The sequence below is a fragment of the Rhipicephalus microplus genome, chromosome X (genome assembly GCF_043290135.1).
Source record: "Rhipicephalus microplus isolate Deutch F79 chromosome X, USDA_Rmic, whole genome shotgun sequence".
Lineage (NCBI taxonomy): Eukaryota > Metazoa > Arthropoda > Arachnida > Ixodida > Ixodidae > Rhipicephalus > Rhipicephalus microplus.
This window is the reverse complement of record NC_134710.1, coordinates 493,859,472-493,878,152: the sequence shown is the minus strand read 5'-3', so window position 1 is coordinate 493,878,152 and position 18,681 is coordinate 493,859,472. Positions and strand designations below refer to the sequence as shown.

Here is an 18,681-nt window from a genome sequence, read left to right as displayed (position 1 = left end):
ATGAGCGTGAAGTTGGCTGTCCAGGCAAGTCATGCACGCAGCTATGTTCAGTGCAAAGTGTATTTCAAAAACATCTGCTCACACGTTTTGGGAAGTAAACTTAAAATCCTTTTTTTCCACACATTTTACAGCTGTTCAGTGAGAGTACTGCTTCGGCCATGGAGTTTTATAGCGAGCAGGAAGACTGCAAGAAGCTCCATGGGTCGGCTGCAACATCGCAATTCACAAGAACATTGAACAAGCTGTTCGACTGCCTGAACTCTCGGAGGCCAGACCATGTTCGATTCAACGAAGCACAACACATTGCTGTGAGATTATTACATGTGTTATGAAGTGTTTTTCGTGTACTATAGATGAAGCATAATTTTATTCCAGGTGTTGAAGGACAGCATTGCATGGCTGGACAACTGGGAGAAATACATCAAGACATTACCGACCCAGAGGCAAGTCTGCTTTCTGAGTAAGCAGACATGTGGAGCCCTCAGACTGACACTGCATAGCTCAGTTGCACTCATCGAGAGCTTGCTGTTGTCTGGGTTTCGTTACGTTCTCGTTGGGAACTTCGGACAAGATCCTCTAGAGGTAAACATGATGACTTTTATGTGTATAAATGTGCTATGAATTTCTCATTGTTGCGATAAATTGATTTTTTCTTTCTAGAGGTTTTTCGGCATCGTCAGGCATGTTGCTGGTGACGGAGGGCAGCCGACTGTGCAACATTTTTTGTTCATCTATCGGATGCTCTCTGTAAACAACCTAGTTCGGCCGCCAAAACGGGCCTCGGTCGAGGGAGATGGACCCCAGCTGTTGCTCAAGCTCCAGGGCCTCTTTGACAAGGGAAAACCTGCCTCCAGTCAGGTAACGTGCCCCTTGCTTTTATTTATTAGCTCTAGTTTCTTTTTTTCAGGAGCAGTTTCACTACACAAATGACCAAATAAGTAAATGAAACATAATGTGTTTTTGCATTTACGAATCTCAACTTATACATTGAAAGATTTGAAACTTGGAATGTATTTTGCAGATTGACATGTTGGCGGTCCTCTTTGATGACGTTCTTGAGGAGCCGGGAGAGGCAGTGAACAATGCATCCGTGCCTGACGTTACCCTCTCCACCAAAGAGTGCATTCTTGATTATCTTGCCAGTTACGTGGTAAAGAAGTTTTCAACGATAAGCTGCACTGACTGCGTGGGAACACTCAAGAGCCAGACACGAGAGCCAACTGACCTAATCCAGAAGAAGTCAAGAGGATTCCTGCAAGTGCCCTCATCCCAGCTTCTCAGCCTGTTGCGCATTGTGGAAGGACATGTTGAAGAACTGACTGTGGACACAGTTGCATGTGCCGATGTGTATGCGAACATTGTTGACCAAGTTTTGCTCGACAGACGCATTGCTTCTGCTGGTGTGGGCTGTAGGTTGCACTATGTGGGTACCACAGCAGAGGTTGTTCATTTTTTCTTGAGGTGCCGCCTGCACTTTTACACCAGGGAAAAAAACAAGCTGACACGAGCGACGCGGCGAGCAAACTGCCCAGCAAATGGTGGCAACAAGCCCCATGGGTAGCAGATGTTCTGTTTGTCTTGCTATGTAAAGCCCAACTGTTGTGTTTTGTGTTTGCTAGTGACAAAAAACACTTGCACATTTGTGTTCCTAGTTGCTTGTGTGACGTTGTTTATTTCCTTTATCCGCCATGCTATTCCCGTAAACTTGTATGAATAAACACTTGCACCACAGCTGCGGCGCGTTTTCTAGTCATTTGCATGTGCTTGGCAGCTGCCTGCGACGATCAGCAAGTGGCCAGTCAGGTTACTGTCATCTCTGTGGCGGAACCAAATCCATGGCGAGGACATTTTGATTATCCAATCAGGTATTTTGAATTTGCAAAGCGGAGCATGGCTAGCTTTGCCTGTATTTCTTTTTTAATTTTTTTTAGTGTCCCCGACGCGGTGGCTCAGGGGCTAGGGCGTTGTGCTGATGATGATGAGCCCAAGGACGCGGGTTCCCAGCCGCTTTTCTGATGGAGGCGAAAAGAGAAAATGCCTGTGTTTTAGAGATTCCCGCGCATGTTAAAGATACTTGGGTGGTTAAAATTATTCCGGAGAGCTACACCAGAGTCCTTCAATGCTTGAAGGACTCTGGCTACACTACGGCGCGCGCCCGATTGCCTGCATAGCATCAGCGCGTTAAACCTCATAACCAAGTAATCAATTAACTTGTCGTTTTGATGGGACGAGTGTGTCAGACACTGACCATACGAGTTTTTCTGTTGACACCCTATACCTATGTTGACAGCCGGGAAAGTCGCTCAAGTGTGTAGCATTTACTCCTACGCGCGCTCATTATGCTGCTTCCATTTCGTGAGCGTTTTTCTTCATCATGTTGATGCTCACTTTCCAAACCTAGATTATTTTTGTACATTATTAGCGCGCTATAAAATCGCGCAGACACAGCGCTAACCCAACGTGCTGTACGTTTGCACACCTATTTGCTAAGCGCAGCATGTCGCCCAGGGCTGTATATACCGATTTAAATCTGGTGCTAGTTAACTCAAATGCAGGAAACTGCAAAGACAACTCAAAAATCGAAAACGCCAGATGTCCTCCTTCTCAAAGCGAGAACGTAGCGGCCGTGACTACCGCAACGAACGAACGCTGCAACATATACGACTCAGTAACACGCGTGGCCTTGCCTCTATTTCACAGCTAAGCGTCAACTGAATCAAAAACATGCACACTTCGCTCGCGTCGCTCGCGCTTTTACAGGTCACGTTTTTACAGGTGGAAATGAAGAACAGATGAAATTAGGCGCATTGCCGATGGAGAAACAGCCGGCCCGCAAGCGTCGCCGGCCGCCGGCGAAGCCTTCACGCTAACAGGGGCGATCCTAGCGGCAGCTTTTGTCCCTGAATGAAACTTCGGCCGGAGTTTCGTGACCAGAAAAGCATTGAAGGACTCTGGTTATACATTGCCATTAAAGAACACGCAATCAAACAATTTTCGTAACAGCAAAACAATATCACGAGCAAGGTTATCGTTGAAAACGACCACGAAAAGGTAATGCATGCATTTGTAATATGGGGTACGGAAAACAAGTAGGCATTTTTATTGAACAACTTATTCAAATAATTTTATGAACAATAAACTAATCGAAAAACATGTCACTTAAATATAACAACCATAAATAACAAAACTTTTGTATTAGCAATATGACACTGACTCGTTTATTTTCTATATTAATGATGTGATATTAGTGCGATTTGCGAGGCAAGCAATTCGCTTTCAATCGCAGCTGTAAACAAGTTTATGAATGATTCAGTGCTTAAGGTGGGTTTCAGCGAGTTCCAATCTTTGATAGTTACAGAAAAAAATGAGTATTTAAAGCAATTAGTGTTAAAAGAGTATTATACAAGAGTATGAGAATGCTTATGACGGGTTGGTCTGCCGTGAAAAAAAGATAGATACCTTGAGGTATCTAGATTCAGCCCTAGAATTTTACAACAACGCGTGCGGAAAGTGACCAGGATTCCAGTGACATCAAAATTCAAGGTGGGAAAGGACTTTTTGCCGGATTTGAGAGGTTTTCAACCTGAGCCCTTTAGGCCCGACGCTCACGAAAACCAGCCACTCGACGAGACGCACTGAGCGTTTCCTCTGACGCGGGTGCTTTCTTCGCCCAACAACGATGGAAGTCCAAGTGAACGGGGAGAATATCTCCCCCGAAGAGTTTCTGGAGGGCACGGATCGGTGCACCATCGGATCTAAGACCCAAGTTAACCGCGCAAACGCGCAGAGCAACACCCAGAATGAAGCCCCCTCCTGCACCGGCGAGGGAGCGGACTTCAACCGACAGCGTTCGCGTCGACAACCGCGTAACATCAAGCAGCAAGTCATTAAAAAGAGCAAAATGCCACTACTCCCACGGAGCAATTTCAAGATCGTGATACGACCACGAGGAGGCCTCGAGGTGGCCACCATTGGAACCGTGCGCCTCGCATCGGCAATTTACCACGCGGCCAACGTACCGGCTCATGAAGCAGGGGAGGACACGGTGTGTTCCAACAACCATCAAAACATCATCGTCGTGAGCACACCCCATGCCTCTCACGCCGATAAGTACAGACAGCTTCAAGCCATCACTATCGGCTACCGCCACCACGAGGTTAGTGTGTACGAGACGGCCCCCGACAACACGGTGAAGGGAATAATCAAGGGCATCCCGTTAGAAAAAGACGCCAAGTCCATTCATACCAGCATCGTTCACGCACGTAACCCTTACGCCCTGGCAGCCAAATGGCTCAGTAACACCACGACCGTCATAGTGGCGTTTGAAGGACCGCGAGTGCCTACTTACGTCAATCATGGCGGCGCTGTCCTTCGCTGCACCTTGTATCGCAAGCAAATCGACATGTGTCACTGCTGCGGGAGACTTGGTCACCGCATGGACGTGTGCCCAAAGCCCACGGACAAAGTGTGTCATGATTGTGACGCCCCTAACCCAGGCCCCAACCACCAGTGTTCCCCCCATTGCAAGCTGTGCGGGAGCACACACATGACGGCGGACCGCAACTGCCGTGCAAGGTACAAAACGCCCTACGTTGTGACGAAGAGACAGTGGGAACGACGCAGGGCCAACGAGAAGGCAGAGGCCACTGCCAACAACTATTCCACCAGCAAGCCCCGCTCAAGATCCAGGACCCCCAGTTGAAGCCACTCCCGATCTCGTAGCTGCACACTGGGACCCCGAAAGCAGCAACAACGCCGAGCTCGCAGCCGAACACCTGGACGGACCCCAACGAGGGACGCGAAGGCAACTGATTCGGTGAGCTTTGCAGATGCAGTCAAAGGAAAACGCGCAACAAACGCGGAGGCTGGCGGCAAAATACACGCTAAGATAGAGGCGGAGATGGCTCAGTTAACACAGACGATATAAACTATGCAAAAACAAATTGAATGCATGCAGGCACAGATTCACGCAAAGGACTAACTCATACAAAAGCTCCAGTCTGCTGCTCACAATGAGACTGATCAACAGGCAATGCAGGAAACACAAGAAGAACTCGTAGAGGACGGTGAGGTCGAAGGCCCTGATACTAAAGCGGGCCGGCTATCTCCCTTAAAAAGTCAGTACGTTCCAAGCGTACGCGCGCAGCAACAGGCGACACCCGAGTGAAGGCACTCGACGCTCGCGTGAGCAGTCTTGAGGAAACTATCACCGCGACTATCACGCGTACGATTCAACAGAGCTTGGAGAGCATTTATCTCAGATTGTCCAGATTAGAAGCTGCCAACAGCGCACTGGTGACGTCACATAGCAAAGCGGTGCCACACATGTAGTACCACATAACCATGGCAAGACACCCTTCGAAACAAAAACATACAATATGGCAGTGGAACTGCAGAAGTTACAAAAACAAACGAGCGCACCTACAACAATACCTAAAAACGATCCCCGAATGCCCAGACGTCATCATACTGCAGGAAACAAACGGCCCCGCCAAACTTGCAGGGTACCAGTCTATAACACGCAAGGAGGAAAATCCAAACGTCACCACACTGGTCAAGCGAGAGCTCACGGTCATCGAACACGACACCCATGTCAAGGATATTGAAAATGTCCTCGTAGAGCTAATTTCAACGCGTAAGACGCCCGACAGCATCTTCGTACTCAACGTCTATAGCAGTCCGAGATGCCGCAAACACCGCTTTCACGTCCTTTTCAAACGAGCACTCGATATCGCCCCGGGGCAACAACTCTTCATTGGAGGCGACTTCAACGCGGTGCATACGGCATGGGGTTACAAACACGATCAGCCGAAAGGCAGGCATTTGTGGGAAACGGCGCAACTCGCCGGCCTCGAGCTGGTCACTGACCCAGCGGCAGCAACTAGGCAGGGCAACAGCGTCAGCACTGACACCACGCCTGACCTTACCTTTACGTGCAATACACGAAAGGTGACTTGGAGAAACACCATGCAAGACTTGGGCAGTGACCATTACATTATCTCTATAGAAGCAGAAGGCGGCCCACAGGAACACAATGCCGGTCACCAAATGAAGATCACCAATTTGGAACTACTACGAAAAAATCGAGACAAGCAACAGATTGAAGACATCAAAGACATTGAGCAATGGACCGAGCAACTTCGGGGCGACATTGAGAGGGCGACGCAAATGATGCCGTCAACAGCTGGGCTTGATAGAATAGACACCCGGTTACTGCGCATGTGGCAAGCCAAGACCCAGCTGCATCGCCGTTGGAAGCGACAATGACATAATAGGAGACTGCGAAAACGAATAGCACAGCTCAACAAAGAAATAGAAAAGCACGCACTTAACCTGCAACAACAGCAATGGGAAGAGAAATGCGCGCAGATGGATGGTCAGCTCACTACGAGTCGTACATGGCAGATACTGCAGTACCTCATAGATCCCGCGAACACCAAGACCTCACAGAGGCAAGGAATATGCAAAATCATACACGCTTACGGGGGAACAAAGCAAGATTTCTTACGGGAAGCGGAACTCCATTACATATATCAAACGCCCCCGCAAGTACATGCAGACTACAGGGGAGAAGGCAACGCCATCCTAGACACAGAATTCTCAATTTCCGAAATAGAGGCGGCCCTCGTCAAACTCAATACCAAGTCAGCCCCAGGCCTAGATCGAATATCGAACAGGGCACTGCGCAACCTCGATTACAGATCGCTAGAGAAACTCAAAGATTATATTAACGAGTGTTGGGTGCGTGGAAAGTTACCCCAGCCATGGAAAGAAGCGCAGATCATACTTATACCGAAACCCGGCAAGAAATTGCAGCTGCAGAACCTGGGCCCTATCTCCCTAACATCATGTGTAGATAAACTGATGGAACATGCGTTCCTCAAAAGACTAACAGATTACCTCGAGGACAACAACCTATTACCACACACAATGATTGGGTTCAGAAGACATCTGTCCACACAGGATGCTCTTCTGCAACTAAAACATCAAATCATAGAAAATCCTGGGTGCTCAACGAGAGCCATCTTTGGCCTGGACCTGAAGAAGGCCTTCGATAACGTTCATCACGATGCCATATTGCGACAAATAGATTGAACCTCGGAATGCGAGTGTACAACTACGTCCGAGACTTCCTCACGGGAAGAATCGCACGCATGCGAATGGGACAGCTAGAATCAAATCAAATCAAAATCAACATTGGAAGCTCGGGTACACCGCAGGGCTCTGTGATCTCGCCGATGCTCTTCAACCTCATCCTGCTGGGATTACCCGAGCGATTACATCAAATTGATGGACTACACCACACGCTATACGCGGATGATATCACGATCTGGACGACAACTGGCAGTGACGGAGAGATCGAGGATCGCTTACAGGCGGCCATAGAATACGTGGAACATTACCTCGTAGGCACGGGACTCACCTGCTCGGCCGAAAAATCTGAATTACTGCTATATAGACCTGTGAAAAAGGGACGCCCGCCCAAAAACTACGTACCTTCAGAAAAACAAGAAATCAAACTAACATCATCAAACGGCTCACCAATCCCAATGGTAAAGAAGATCCGGGTACTGGGGATGATGATTGAGCAGAACGGCGGCAATGATGAAGCACTGGGCAAGATAATGCAAAGGCCACCAGCACGATGCAACTCATCCGATGCATCACGAACAAACATGCGGGCATGCGCGAAGGCAGCGTCATACGACTCATACAAGCCTTTGTTATTTCACAACTAATGTACATGGCACCGTTTCACAAATGGACAGTTGCGAAAAAAGACAAGCTTAATGCCCTGATACGCAAGACGTACAAGTTCGCGTTGGGACTGGCGCCCGGAGTTAGCACCAGCAAACTCCTAGAGCTAGGGTTGCATAACACCCTCGAGGAACTTGTAGAGGCGCAACAAGTTTCTCAGCTCGAGCGCCTATCCAAGACCCGCCCAGGCCGACACCTACTCGAAAAACTTGGCATCACGTACCATACGCAGCACGGCATCAAAGTCGAAATTCCAAGATCGGTACGCGAGCAAGTATACGTACCCCCATTGCCTCGCAACATGCACCCCGAACACCATACGGGACGGCGTAAAGCCAGGGCACAACGCATTACTCAAAACTACTCCAACGACACTGAAGCGGTTTTCACTGATGCTGCGCGTTATACCAAAAAAAGAGTTTCGTGGCGGTAGTTACCGGCCATCGTGGCAAGTACATCACAAGCCTCACTGTGAACACGGCACACGCTGAAGCGGCAGAGGAAGCGGCTATAGCACCGGCCCTCACACAGACCAATGCCACATACGTGATTAGTGATTCGCAAACAGCAATTCGCAATTTTGCCAATGGACACATCTCGCAAGAGGCGTTTCACATACTCCATTGACATCCCACACATCCAGGAGAGGTCGACTTCGATATTCGAAGGCACCTGTTATGGGTCCCGGCACATACCGGACTGAGCACCCCCAACGAAGTGGCTCACCGCATTGCTCGAGGCCTCACTCACCGAGCATCGCCGGAGGACGACGAGCCCCTGCGGGGAACTGCAGACATCTGGGAATGGGAGGATCGTATGACCAGGTTTCACGACATCACCACACATTACCAGTTACAAAGACGCATATACCCATCTCCTCACGAAAGGCTAAACAGATCGCAAGTGGTACACTTCAGACATTTACAAACAGATTTATATAGAAACCCTAGACTCATGCACGCCATGTATCCAGACATATACACTACAAACAGATGCACGTCATGTGGCAAGGTTGCCACCCTTAGTCACATGCTGTGGGAGTGTCAGGGCCTAATAAACAATTTGAACAGTGCCGATTCATCTCACTCTTCCACCACCAGCCTCCGCTCACGTTGGAAGGCCGCACTGCTCAGCTCGAAGCTGACAGCACAACTCTGGGCCGTCCAGCGCGCCGAGAAAGCCGCTTCGAGGCAAGGTCTCGGAACCGCATCCGCGGTGGGTGCCCAGGCCCACTAAAAAACGCTGGACTCGAATCGTCCGGATTCAACAAATAAAGTTTATGTTCTTTTTCTTGAGGTATTTATTTTTATTATGTTGTGGAGTAATTGAAACATTAGCTTTAGTCTTGTTAATTTTGATCGGTTTTATAGCGTTAAAATGCCAGCATTATTGAGTAGGTGCGTCGGTGAGTCCGTCAGTCTATACTTGCTAAAAATAAACCTTATTGCTTTTATTTGAACCGCTTCTATTTTATTAATCTGTTTGTGGGTATACGAAAACCAGACAGGGCTGGCATAATCTAATACAGATCTGACGAGGGTAGTATAAGCTATTAGTTTTGTATTTGGTGGTGTGAGTTTAAGACGTCTTTTCAATAAAAATAATCTTTTTATGGCTGTTTTAGTAATATTATCAATGTGGATATCCCATCTGAGGTCGTTTGAAATCGTTATTACTAGATATTTATGGCTAGAGACTGTGGCTAAGGGGCAGTTGTCAATCGTGTAAGAAAAGTTGGACCTGTGTTTTTTGCGAGTTATTGTCGTGGAGACACATTTATCAATATTAAGGGACATGTGCCATTTTTTCCACCACGTGTGTACGTCTTTAGTGCTTGGTTAAGAATTAGGTGATCCGTAGGAGTATTACTTTCCTGGTAAAGTACCCAGTCATCTGCAAAGAGCCTTAGTTTTACTTCAGTTGAGAGGGGCAGATCATTAATAAATATTGTGAGTAATATTGGTGCTAAGACGCTGCCCTGTGGCACGCCTGACGTGACTGCTGCTATTCTACAAGTGGTGTCCTGTAACTGTACAAATTCTGAGCGATTGGTTAAGTAATCCTTAATTGAGTGAACAATGAAGCTATCTCCAAGAGAAACTTCTAATTTACTTGTATGAGAAACACGATCAAATGCCTTTGAAAAGTCTAAGAGGATAAAATCAATTTGTTTATGATTATCAATGGACTTGGCTGCATTGTGTATTACTTCTAAAGGTTGAGTAACCATTGAAAAGCCCTTTAGGAAACCGTGTTGTACAGGAGACAGGATATGACTTTTTTCTAAATAAATACTTATGTGTTTCAATATCATATGTTCTAACAATTTACACACAGAACAAGTTAGTGATATTGGCCTGTAATTTGAAACCATGGTTTTGCTGCCTGCTTTGTGTATTGGTATAATTTTTGCGGTTTTCCATACTGCGGGAATAGTGCATGATTGCAGTGATTTGTTAAAGATTACACATAAATATTTAGCTACCCATTCTGCATACCTTTTAAGGAAGATGTTTGATATGTTGTCAGGTCCCGGGCCCTTCTTGGTATCGATATTTATTAGTAGATTGAGCACGCCTTGCTCAGTAATTGTCAAGGGTTCTATTGGTGAATGGTCTGAAGATTGCATAGGTGGTACGATTCCGTCATCTACGGTAAAAACTGATTGAAAGTCATTATTGAAGGAGTTGGCGAGATCACTGTCGTCAGAGGAACGCATGAGCTCATTTTTTTTTGGATTTATGTATTTCCAAAATTTATTTGGAGCGCTTATCAAAAATGTGGGAAGTATCATTGCAAAGTAATTATTTTTAGCATCTTTTAGTTTACTTCTCATATCGCTAACAGCTACAGTCAGATAGTGTCTACTAAGAGTAGTTGGTGTCGTGTTCAGTTTTTTCTTTAGCCGTTTTATCTTTCGTTTCGCATGTATCACGTCACGTGTTATCCAAGGGTTTAGTCGCCCAGTTTTTTTTCTTTTTGATTGGTACCTAGCGTTTTATGCATGACGTCACGATGCTTGTAAATCTACTCCAAAGTGTTTCCATGTCAATAGATGTGCTATCTGTAAGTGATACGAATGAATCATATTCGAAAGCAAAACAGTCGATTATACTTGTGTCGTCAACATGGGTTAAGTCAGAATAATAAAGCGACACCTGTTCATGAGATTTATAGTCATTCACATCTACAGTGCAATAAATTAGGTTATGATCTGAGATGCCCTCCATTATTTCCATTGTAGTAGTTTCTTGCGGGAAATGATCACTTAAAAAAACTAAACCAAGAATGTTTGACGATGACGCATGTACTCGCGTGGGTTGGGTCATTATCTGATGTAAATTGAAATTGAGCATAAGACCACATATCAATTGTAAACTATCAGACTTGAAATGCATAGCTTGCCAGTCTATTTCTGGCATATTAAAATCACCCAAAAGGACTAGTCTGGCATTTGATACATGACTCTGCATATAACTACAAAGTGAAATAATGACGTCACTAGAAGCAGATGGGCTACAGTATACACAACCCACAGTGATGGCACGTGAACCTAGGGATAATCTGCAAAATATTGCTTCTACACCTTCAACTTCTGGAAGAACTTTTAAAGAGAATTTTTTATTGACAAAAATGGCGACGCCAACACCACGTGTGGGCCGGTTTTTTCGTATTGTGGCGTTGTTGGGGCTACCTGTTTCCTGATTATGAATATCACTTGACAGCCAAGTTTCGGTAACTCCTACAAAATCGTGTTCTAGTTCCAGTAACAAAGATTCAAGCAAATCAGATTTGTTCAGTATACTACGTGCATTTAGATTATGAAGGTTACTTTTTTTTGCGAGGCCGTATCTTCAGCAGTTCGTCTTTGTGGTTTTTTCGTTTTGCAGGGGCATTTGTGCCATGGCTTACGGGAACGGCTTTATTATTTACCTCATACCAGGAAAATATTTCACCATAAATCCGGAACTTGTCATAGCTTAATGATACTTTTTCTCCTGCTTCTTTTCTTGATTTACAATAATTCCATAGTTTTTTTCTTATGCTACGATTGCGAGCTGAGAAGTCCTCACTTATGGAGTAATTTCTGCCTTTTAACTTGTAACAGTTCTGCAATACTGTTATTTTGTCATGATGGTCAGCAAGGCGCAAAATATTTGGCCTGCATTTGTTAGTTTTGGCTTTCCTAGTCTATGTATCCTTTCTATGACAACTGTCTCGGCTTTCAGAATGTTTTTGGCGACACTGTCGTTCACTGTTTTATCCAAGGTGCCACTGTTTTCTTTCTTGCTTTCTGGAACACCATATATTATGAGATTATTCCTTTTAGACCGATTCTCAAGATGATCAATCTGAAGTTCCAAGTTTTCGAACCACTTCCTGTAGGGCACATATTCCGGTTTCGCAGTTTGCTATTTTGCTGTCTAGGGCACTAATATTAGCAAGCTTCGACTCAATATCAGTAAGGCGCTCATCTTTTATCTCCTTTAAATCGTCAGCAATGCATTGTAGCTGCTTCGCGAACTGGGTAACATCAGGGCTGGGGTTTGTTTCTACGTCTCCTGACAATAGCAATAAGTTTTCAGCACAGTCTACAAGATTAATTACAAACAAGCAAATGAGCCACGGGCACGGCAGCATGATAAAAAATGGGTCATTAGAACGAAAGCATTTTCCATAGCGCCTGCTCACCTGCATGAAGTACAGAAGAGGATTAGCCGACCTCATCGTTGAGTTCGATTGATTGACGCCAGCATCACAATCGATTGACGCCAGCATTTATGGGCGAACCTGCGCATTTCGCCACCAGGGAAAATTGTCTAGTGTCATGCCCATGCGTAGTTGTCGCCGATATGGGCTGCTCCCAGATGAAGGCCAACTGATAAAGGTTCACAATTGGTGGTGACGTGTGCTGATTGATCGCGCTGGAAGGCGGCATAAAAATGCCATGTCTCGCGCATATTGGTGCGTCGTGTCTCACAGGTAGCAGGAAAGCAACGAACATCTGCATGAAGTACAGAAGAGGATTAGCCGACCGCATCGTTGAGTTGCCGCCGTGCCCTTCAGCCCACAATCGATTGACGCCAGCATTTATGGGCGAACCGGCGCATTTCGCCACCAGGGAAAATTGTCCGGTGTCAGGCCCATGCGTGGTTGTTGCCGATGCAGGCTGCTCCCAGATAAAGGCTAACTGGTAAAGGTTCAGAATCCTCAGTGACGTGTGCTGGTTGATCGCGCTGGAAGGCGACATAAAAATGCCATGTCCCACGCATATTGGTGCGTCGTGTCCTACAGGTAGCAGGAAAGCGACAAACATCTGCATGGAGCACAGAAGAGGATTAGCCGACCGCATCGTTGAGTTGCCGCCGTGCTCTTCCATCAAGCTAAGGAGCCCAAATCGCCATTCTTCTTCAACACAACACAAGTGCCCTATGAGTGTGGTATGTAAATAACGTTGTTCTACATGACATGCCAGAGGTGATTTTCATATTACGACCAATCACTTATATTCGTCAATATTCATCATAAAGCCAGATAATGCAATACCATTTTTGGTGCGTATTAAGCTAAGGAACACGATGCAAGTACCTCATAAGTGTGGCATGTAAATCATATTGTGCTACATGACATTCCTGCTGTTATTTTCATATTATCACCAATCACTTATATTCGCCAATATTCGTCATACAGTCAGATCACACAATACCAATTTTAGTGCATATCAACCTAGCGAACACGAAGAAAATGCCCCATGAGTGTGGCATGTAAATCACGTTGTGCTACATGACATGCCTGACGTAGTTTTCATATTACCACCAATCACTTATATTCATCAATATTCGTCATACAGTCAGATCACGGAATACCAATATTGGTGCATATCAAGCTAAGGAACTTGAGACAAGTGACCCATGAGTGTGGCATGTAAATGACGTCGTACTACATGCCATGTTTGATGTGATTTCTCTCACCACTTCACTAGGTCATGTGCACTAAATGTGTCCTAGCAGTGAAAATCTGTATGTGCTCAGTGTGAATTCAGCTTCATCAGTTAAAATGACCCATGATGTTAATTATGCCCCCGTCCAACGACGCATAATTGCCATGACAGGCTGAAGTTAGAAGTTTAGGCTGTAACTTCCATTGAATCTCTTTAGCCAGTGAAAAAATTTTCAGTACAGTCGAGCCCACTTATAATGAACCTGAGCGTGACTCGGCATCCGTTCGCTGTATCCCAAAGTTCGTAGTAAATGAAACACAGCTTTTAAAAAAAGTTGCGAGTGAAAACACAAACTTTTTTTGCCCCAAAAAGACGCGATGCACGTGTTTCGAAGAAAAGAAACGATAAGGGTGGTCTCAAGTTCATTTAAAATGGCGGGGTGATCGTTCGCCGAGGCCCGTGGCATAAGCTGCATGAGGCACTGGCTCCAAAGTTTCGTCGTTCTCGCAATCCGATTCCTCCAAATCGCCCTCGCCACGTACTTCATTCACAAAGCCCCAATCCGTGCACGGTTCCCGGTGTTGGCATCATCATCGGCCTTAATTAAGTCATCGCAACAGATGTCCCACCCGCTCTCCCAGGTCAGAGTTGCCACAGTTGCCACAGTTCGAGCGCTGCCACAGTTCGAAAGCTTCAGGCTCGGCATCGGGCCCGACGTCGTCGAAGTCGGCCTCGCAAAAGCAGTTTCGCGCACATGCAGTCATCACCGCCGTCCACGAAATATTCACCATTTTCACAACTGAATACCGGAACGCCCGAAGCGGCAAGTTGGCTGCCAGGTGGTCAACAGCTATAAGCAAGCGCTCCAGAACGTGGCACCTTACGCGCAGATTACGCTCAAGCCAAGCGGTCACACTTTCGAAGTTTTGTTGAGTGGCAAGAAAAAGCCGCTAGTCCTTACATCGGCCATCATGACCACACATGCACACCAAGAGCGAGCAAGACGCGCACACGCGACACACATGCCAGAACGCGTGGAACAGCTCTGCACCTGTTTCCAGTCAGAAAACGAAATGTTCGAGCCAGCGTGGTGGGCGTCGCGGAGCAGTGGAGATGGGCGAAGGGGTTGTGTCATGAGAGGAAAGCAGACTTGCGAGAGAAAGCAACGAGTTGCGATACAGAGAGGGGAGGATGCGGCGGGAGGGCGACCTTGAAAACCAAAACACTCGGGAAGGAGGCAGGTTGGGTAGCTTGCTTGAAAGGTCCGAGAAACTCGCACGTAGAAAAACTTAGAAAGAGTTCTTGCGCGCGGAGAAGTCAAAGCATGACCGCCTGGATCGGTGCGTGTGGCGGTGTTCGAAGAATTGGCGGCCGTGGTCAAAAAATCGTTTTGTTGCGCTGGCGGGTTTGCGTGGCCTCACGAACTTCGATATTTCACGATTCGTTCCGCCCAAATTAACGGCCGTTCTCCCGCTTCCCCACGCACGTGGATGGCATGCTGAGCCGAGTGCGAAGTGAGAGAGAAGAAATCCTAAACACGAAACGAATCGCAAATTATCAGAGTCGGTGGGGTGGCATACGCGCGTGCACTAGACACAGAGTATGGGATACAGTTGATGACCGACGATGTTGGCAAATGGCCTGGTCACTCCAGGCCGGCAACGCCAACTACAGTACCAGCGATCAAAAACAGGGTAGATGGCCTGGTCTTCGAAAGATCGGTGGTAGCGTGAAAACACGGGCCTCTGGTGATGCGGGGTGCTAAGAGTAGCGGGGGGACAAAAGACAGAGGGGTGCGTAACAAAAAGCAGTCGAGGCATGGAGGAAGGAAACAACTTCCCTTCCTCCATGGGGTGGGGAGAGCGGCAATTAGAGGGTCGCGGAGGCAGGGTCGGTGTTTAACAATAAGAATGCATGGGCACCTCGCCGATGCCTGATCGGTGGTCGAAATCGGTTTCCAGGAAAGTCGACAGACCGCTGACTCTGTTCGCTGTAACCGATCAGCGGCGCTCGGAGACGTTCACAGTAAGTGCGATTTTGTGCCATTGAACCAATGTATATTTTCACGGTCACGCGGATATTGTTCGTTTTAAGTGGGGCCGTTATATGTGGGCTCGACTGTTATATTCTTCATAAGAATACTGTATATGACTAAACATTTACTTGAATATCCTAGACTACCTAGCAGTACAATTTTCTGAGATGAAAAAAAAAATACTCTTCATAATTCACATATGTTATTCATGAATAATGTTCTGTGGAAGTTCAAAAATTGTGCTATTTGTTCCAGTTATTGTAAACCTATACAAGCGAATAGTTTCTCTAGGTGGTTGTAAGAATTCGGATAGATGGTATAAATTCTTATAAATGTGACCTTTCCCTCAAAGCCTAAGCAGAAGAACTGATGGCAACAAGATCTAGAAACTTAGCCCTGTGTATAAGCTGGAACAGTTGGTATCGAACCACAGAGCTGACCTATGTTTACCAAAAAGAATGTCTTCAAGCATATTGAGAAATCACACAATGTTGCGCTCTCCCAATGAACCAATCAACTTGCACAGTATTTGCACTCCCATGGTAATGCACATGGCCTTTGAACAGCTACAAACATGTAGGAATGGTCTGGCAATGCTTTCTGCATAGGTACGCGTTCTTCATTATCAGCCTGACTATGCAAACTGCAGGGCAAGGACCCAACCATGTTTCAACTGTCTCCCTAGTTCTGTGCTTGCTCCTACCATCTTATGCCCGTGAACTTTTCATCTGATATGCTAATATTACTGGTACTCCCTCTCGAACTTGTTGCATAGGGGAGTGCAGAATTAGTTGGGAAGAATGAAAGCATGACAGAATGAATGCTCACTTACAAGTGAGTTTATTAACCATAGCACAAAAAACAAATGACTTCTTGGCATTAAGAACATAAGAAGCCATTTCGCTATCCGATTCCTCCAAATCGCTCTCGCGACGTACTTCATTCACAAAGCCCGAATTCGTGCACGATTCCGCAGTTTCGCGGACCTTTCAAGCAAGCTACCCAACCCGCCGTATCATCCCTATGTGCAACAAAAGTGATTTATAAGATCTGACTCAGATGTGGTAAAGCTTACATGAGTCAAACGGGCCGATATCTTAATGACAGACTAAGAGAGAACTCAACTACACTGAAAGTTTAGGATCATGGGGCGCAGCTTCCTGCACATAGCAGGAAGTGTGGTTGTACAGCAGTTTCTGAGGAGGCAGACATGCTGAGGTCATAAATGGAGCAAAGGGTGGGTGTGAACGAGAAACTCTAGAGGTGGAACAGATGAAGATTGAAGCTGACGTGTGCACCTTAAGTGCATTTGATGATGAAGAAAACAAATTTCTTTTACAGCAGCTGAATGTTTCAACCTGATTAAATGCCGTTCCCTTCGAGCTATCTACTGTTACCAGATTTCCCAGCGATTTGGCAATATTTCTGTGACAGTCTGTTTTGAATGTGCTTGCACATAAGCTTTCTTGGGGTGAAGTTTCTTAAATAAGCTCAGTTTCAAGTGAGCTCCCTTCTGTCTTGCTGTAGTGCAGCAGTGCCACCTATGTTTTTAAGACAAAAATAAAGAAGGGAAAGCCTGCTTTAGGGTGCAACAGACGCAGATATAATAGAATTAGCCACTCTCCCTCACCGTACTTCTCCAACATTGTAGAGCTCTCTAGCGCCACTTTTTCCTCCAGTGGGCTCATAAAAGCAGCCACGAAAGAGCCGAGACTCCCCCAAACATTGGCAGTGTATACGGTAGTCCTTGTTCCTACTCTCCTTAGCTTGCCATGGACCGTCGGAGTTGGCATATGAGACCTGGATGCCAGACGAGCCCCGACTAACTTGATGGTTCTCGGCTGAGTTAGTGTAGGCCTTCCCACACTCACACCAGTGGACTTGCGCATGGGCACTGGTTTACCAGACAAGCCCTTGCTCTTCCAACGGGCCATCAACTTCCCTTATTTCATTGCAGCGACACAACTTGTCAAATGAAAAACAATCTGGTTCTGACCGGAGCAACCTTGATCCTCTCAGTTACTCATCCCTATTGTTGCAACTGAGGGTGCCCCGTGTAGTCATGACAGTGTGTTCTTTTTCCCATCTAATTCTACACTCTCATATGCAACATGTCAAGCAATCTACCTCAAAAACTCACTATTCTGAAACATATTTTTCTCTGGAATCTAGCCAGTTACCCTTAGTGACAGCATTTGTCTTGCCTGCTTGCTACGAGCCCAGTCCATGTCTATTTCTTTTTCTTCATTTCAACTATAATATTCTTGACATCTATTGTTTCCTAATCTACTCTTCTCTCTTCCGGTCTCGGTCTAGTGGCTAAGGTACTCGGCTGCTGACCCGCAGGTCGCGAGTTCGTATCCCGGCTGCGGCGGCTGCATTTCCGATGGAGGCGGAAATGTTGTAGGCCCGTGTACTCAGATTTGAGTGCACGTTAAAGAACCCCAGGTGGTCAAAATTTCCGGAGTCCTCCACTACGGCGTCTCTCATAATCAAATGGTGGTTTTGGGACGTTAAACCCTACATATCAATCAATCAATCTTCCGGTCTCTGTCTTTTAAGGTTACACCTACCATTTTCCATTCCATTGTTTGCTGTGACATCCTCGATTTGAGCTGGACCCTGAATGTAAGCCTTCAGGTTTCTGCTTTATAGGTAAGTACCAGTAAAATGCAGCTGTTATATACCTTCATATTGAGGTTTAGTGGCAGATTACCATCCATAATTTAAGAATGCTTGCCGAATGTGCTCTACCCCATTCTTATTCTTATAGTTATTTCACTGTCATGGTACAGCTCCGCGGCTACTACCTGTCCCAAGCAGACATAGTTCTTTACAACTTCTAGTGTCTCGCCCCATATCACAAAGCGCTGTTCCCCTCCAAGGCTGTCGCACATTATCGTAAAATTCCGAGCAAGCACACTTCCTTTTGTCAAGAGATCTGTGA

At 46.3% G+C, this 18,681-nt stretch overlaps 2 protein-coding genes across 27 annotated transcripts in view; one reads left to right on the top strand and one right to left on the bottom strand.

Moving 5' to 3' along the window:
- The window catches only part of Rel (nuclear factor NF-kappa-B family member relish), a 411,660-nt gene that overhangs the window by 195,182 nt on the left and 197,797 nt on the right, over positions 1-18,681 (bottom strand). The window lies entirely within an intron of this gene.
- On the top strand, positions 159-1,561 carry LOC142776730 (uncharacterized). The gene is made up of 4 exons (XM_075880961.1): positions 159-308; positions 376-582; positions 661-858; positions 1,022-1,561. Exons 1-4 carry the CDS (start codon positions 159-161, stop codon positions 1,559-1,561), a joined length of 1,095 nt encoding a protein of 364 aa, XP_075737076.1.

Excerpts from the sequence above, each read along its gene's own strand:
- LOC142776730 (XM_075880961.1), top strand. The coding sequence starts at position 159 with ATGGAGTTTTATAGCGAGCAGGAAGACTGCAAGAAGCTCCATGGGTCG. Across the intron at positions 309-375 it reads ACGAAGCACAACACATTGCT|GTGTTGAAGGACAGCATTGC; the intron begins GTGAGATTATTA and ends ATTTTATTCCAG. Across the intron at positions 583-660 it reads TCGGACAAGATCCTCTAGAG|AGGTTTTTCGGCATCGTCAG; the intron begins GTAAACATGATG and ends TTTTCTTTCTAG.